This window comes from Sinocyclocheilus anshuiensis, unplaced genomic scaffold, assembly GCF_001515605.1.
Source record: "Sinocyclocheilus anshuiensis isolate Anshui unplaced genomic scaffold, SAMN03320099.WGS_v1.1 scaffold146, whole genome shotgun sequence".
Lineage (NCBI taxonomy): Eukaryota > Metazoa > Chordata > Actinopteri > Cypriniformes > Cyprinidae > Sinocyclocheilus > Sinocyclocheilus anshuiensis.
The window spans coordinates 181096-183208 of NW_015546038.1; the positions used below are offsets into that span (position 1 = coordinate 181096).

General features: G+C 31.6%; 1 protein-coding gene across 1 annotated transcript in view; it reads right to left on the reverse strand.

Moving 5' to 3' along the window:
- Nucleotides 1-2113, reverse strand: part of LOC107698883 (selenocysteine insertion sequence-binding protein 2-like) — a 16851-nt gene that overhangs the window by 7656 nt on the left and 7082 nt on the right. The window contains exon 5 of the mRNA XM_016500016.1: nucleotides 2020-2044. Within this exon, the coding sequence (XP_016355502.1) occupies nucleotides 2020-2044 (25 nt within the window). The remainder of the gene's footprint in view (nucleotides 1-2019; nucleotides 2045-2113) is intronic.

Consider the following 2113-nt stretch of genomic DNA (forward strand, 5'->3'; position numbering starts at 1 on the left):
ACACCCCCCCACACACACACACACACACACACACACAGATACACAGACACACATGTACACTTTAAAGGCCTGTTTAGGAACCATAACGATAACTACAACTACAACATTAACCATAGCAACAACAATAACTATAAGAATATAATATAACTGAAAAGATAACTATTACCATAACTAGAATGATAACTATGATGACAGATATAACGATAACTGTAGCTATAATAACTATATCTATGGCAACAAATATAATGATAACTATAACAATAATTATAGCAATAACTATAATGAAAACAATAATTAACAATAACTGTAACTGTAATAACTATGATAACTTCGATGAACATTAACGATAAGTATTATGACTAATGATAACTATAGCGTTAATTATAATGACACTGTAACAACTATACTATAACAACTATGAGGTCAACTATAATGATAACAATAACTATAACGACAATTATAACAATAACTATGACGATTATGATAACATCAATAGCAATGATGACAACTATAACAACAACTATAACGATAACTATAAATATAATATCTATGATGACAACTATGATGATAACAAAAAGTATGAAGAGAACTATGACGATAATTGTAACGATAACTAAAACGCTAAGTAAACAATAACAACAACAGATTATATGGTTCTGTTTATAATAAGTGCACTTCAGTTTTAGCGTCTGCTGCTTTAAATGCTCGAGCTCTTTAAAGCCAGATGGATTCTGATCGTTCATGAAAAAAAAAAGAAGAAATAATCGCTCTGAAAAGTGATTCCAACGATATCATTCCTCTGTCGTTATCATTTTAGTCGTGGTGTGGACGAGGGTTGTGCAATATATATCGTCTGCGATAATATTATAATTGTTGTTTTAACGATGTGCGATTTGACATTATCGAGTATTTTGCAAAAACCATTCAAAACACCCCTACAGAGTGCACGCATACATTACATGAAGTCTAGACTAGTGCGTGTTCTTTCACTGCATGATTCAGTCTATTAAAATACATTTAGAATGATCACAAATTCAAGACATGGGGGCAAAAAATTTATATATTTTACCACTCCATATAGTTAATCAATTTCACACGAAGAGTGCTGTTTTTCTCCAAATATTACCATGATTACAAATGTGATATTGATTTTTTACAACAGTTCAATAAACAAGTTAACTAAGAGACTTACGTTTTATACACTATATTGCCTGTTTTTGCTCTATTTCGACAGCAAAAATAATTCCAAACAAAGCCACAGCACTGTTTAGTGTCTCTGAGCAAATAACGGTGATTCATTCCTGAATGAATCAACTGTTCAAATGATTCGGTTCAGTCGCAGTGACTCACTTATTAACAGTGACCTGCTGGCTGTTTTAATTTCACATTCAAAGTATCTTTTCATTTTTAAAATAATTTCAAATATCAGTATTCAACGTTTTATGTTTAATATATCAAAACATTATTTATGCATTTGTAATCGCAGGTTAAAGCATTCATGTCTTGCATTAAACAGTGTGTAAATACATCTAAATATATTTACTTCAGATGCAGCTTCTGTGTTGATTTAATTTGCTTGGTAACAGCCCAAATGTCTTATTATTCTAATTCCCTGATTAAATGTAAGAATTTGACTCAAAAGATAATAGACACTTTTAGAAAAAATGGCTTTATAAAAGTAAAAATGCCCATAAAATGTAAAAATCAGTTTAAACTTATTGGAAAAGATTAATTTCTCTCAGTGTGAACTGACCACCACACAGAATATGAAGAATATTAAAAACATTAGGAGTCAGCTGTCTGTGGTAGTGGCACAATAACACACTCAGCAAAATATAGTGTAATTATCGTTATCGATAAAATCCCAGAAAATATTTAGATTTTTTTTTTTTGTCAATATCGCACACCCCTAGTGTGGACTCACTATTCTCTTAGAGTTAGAGTGATTATTAAAACTATGGTTACAGCTATAGTTTGTGGTGAACTCATGACAGTTCAGGTGAAAGTGAAGAATCTTACCTGTCATGATGCCAGCGTCCACAGCCTGCAAACACACACACACACACACACACACACACACACACACACACACACACAAATGAGCAAACACAAA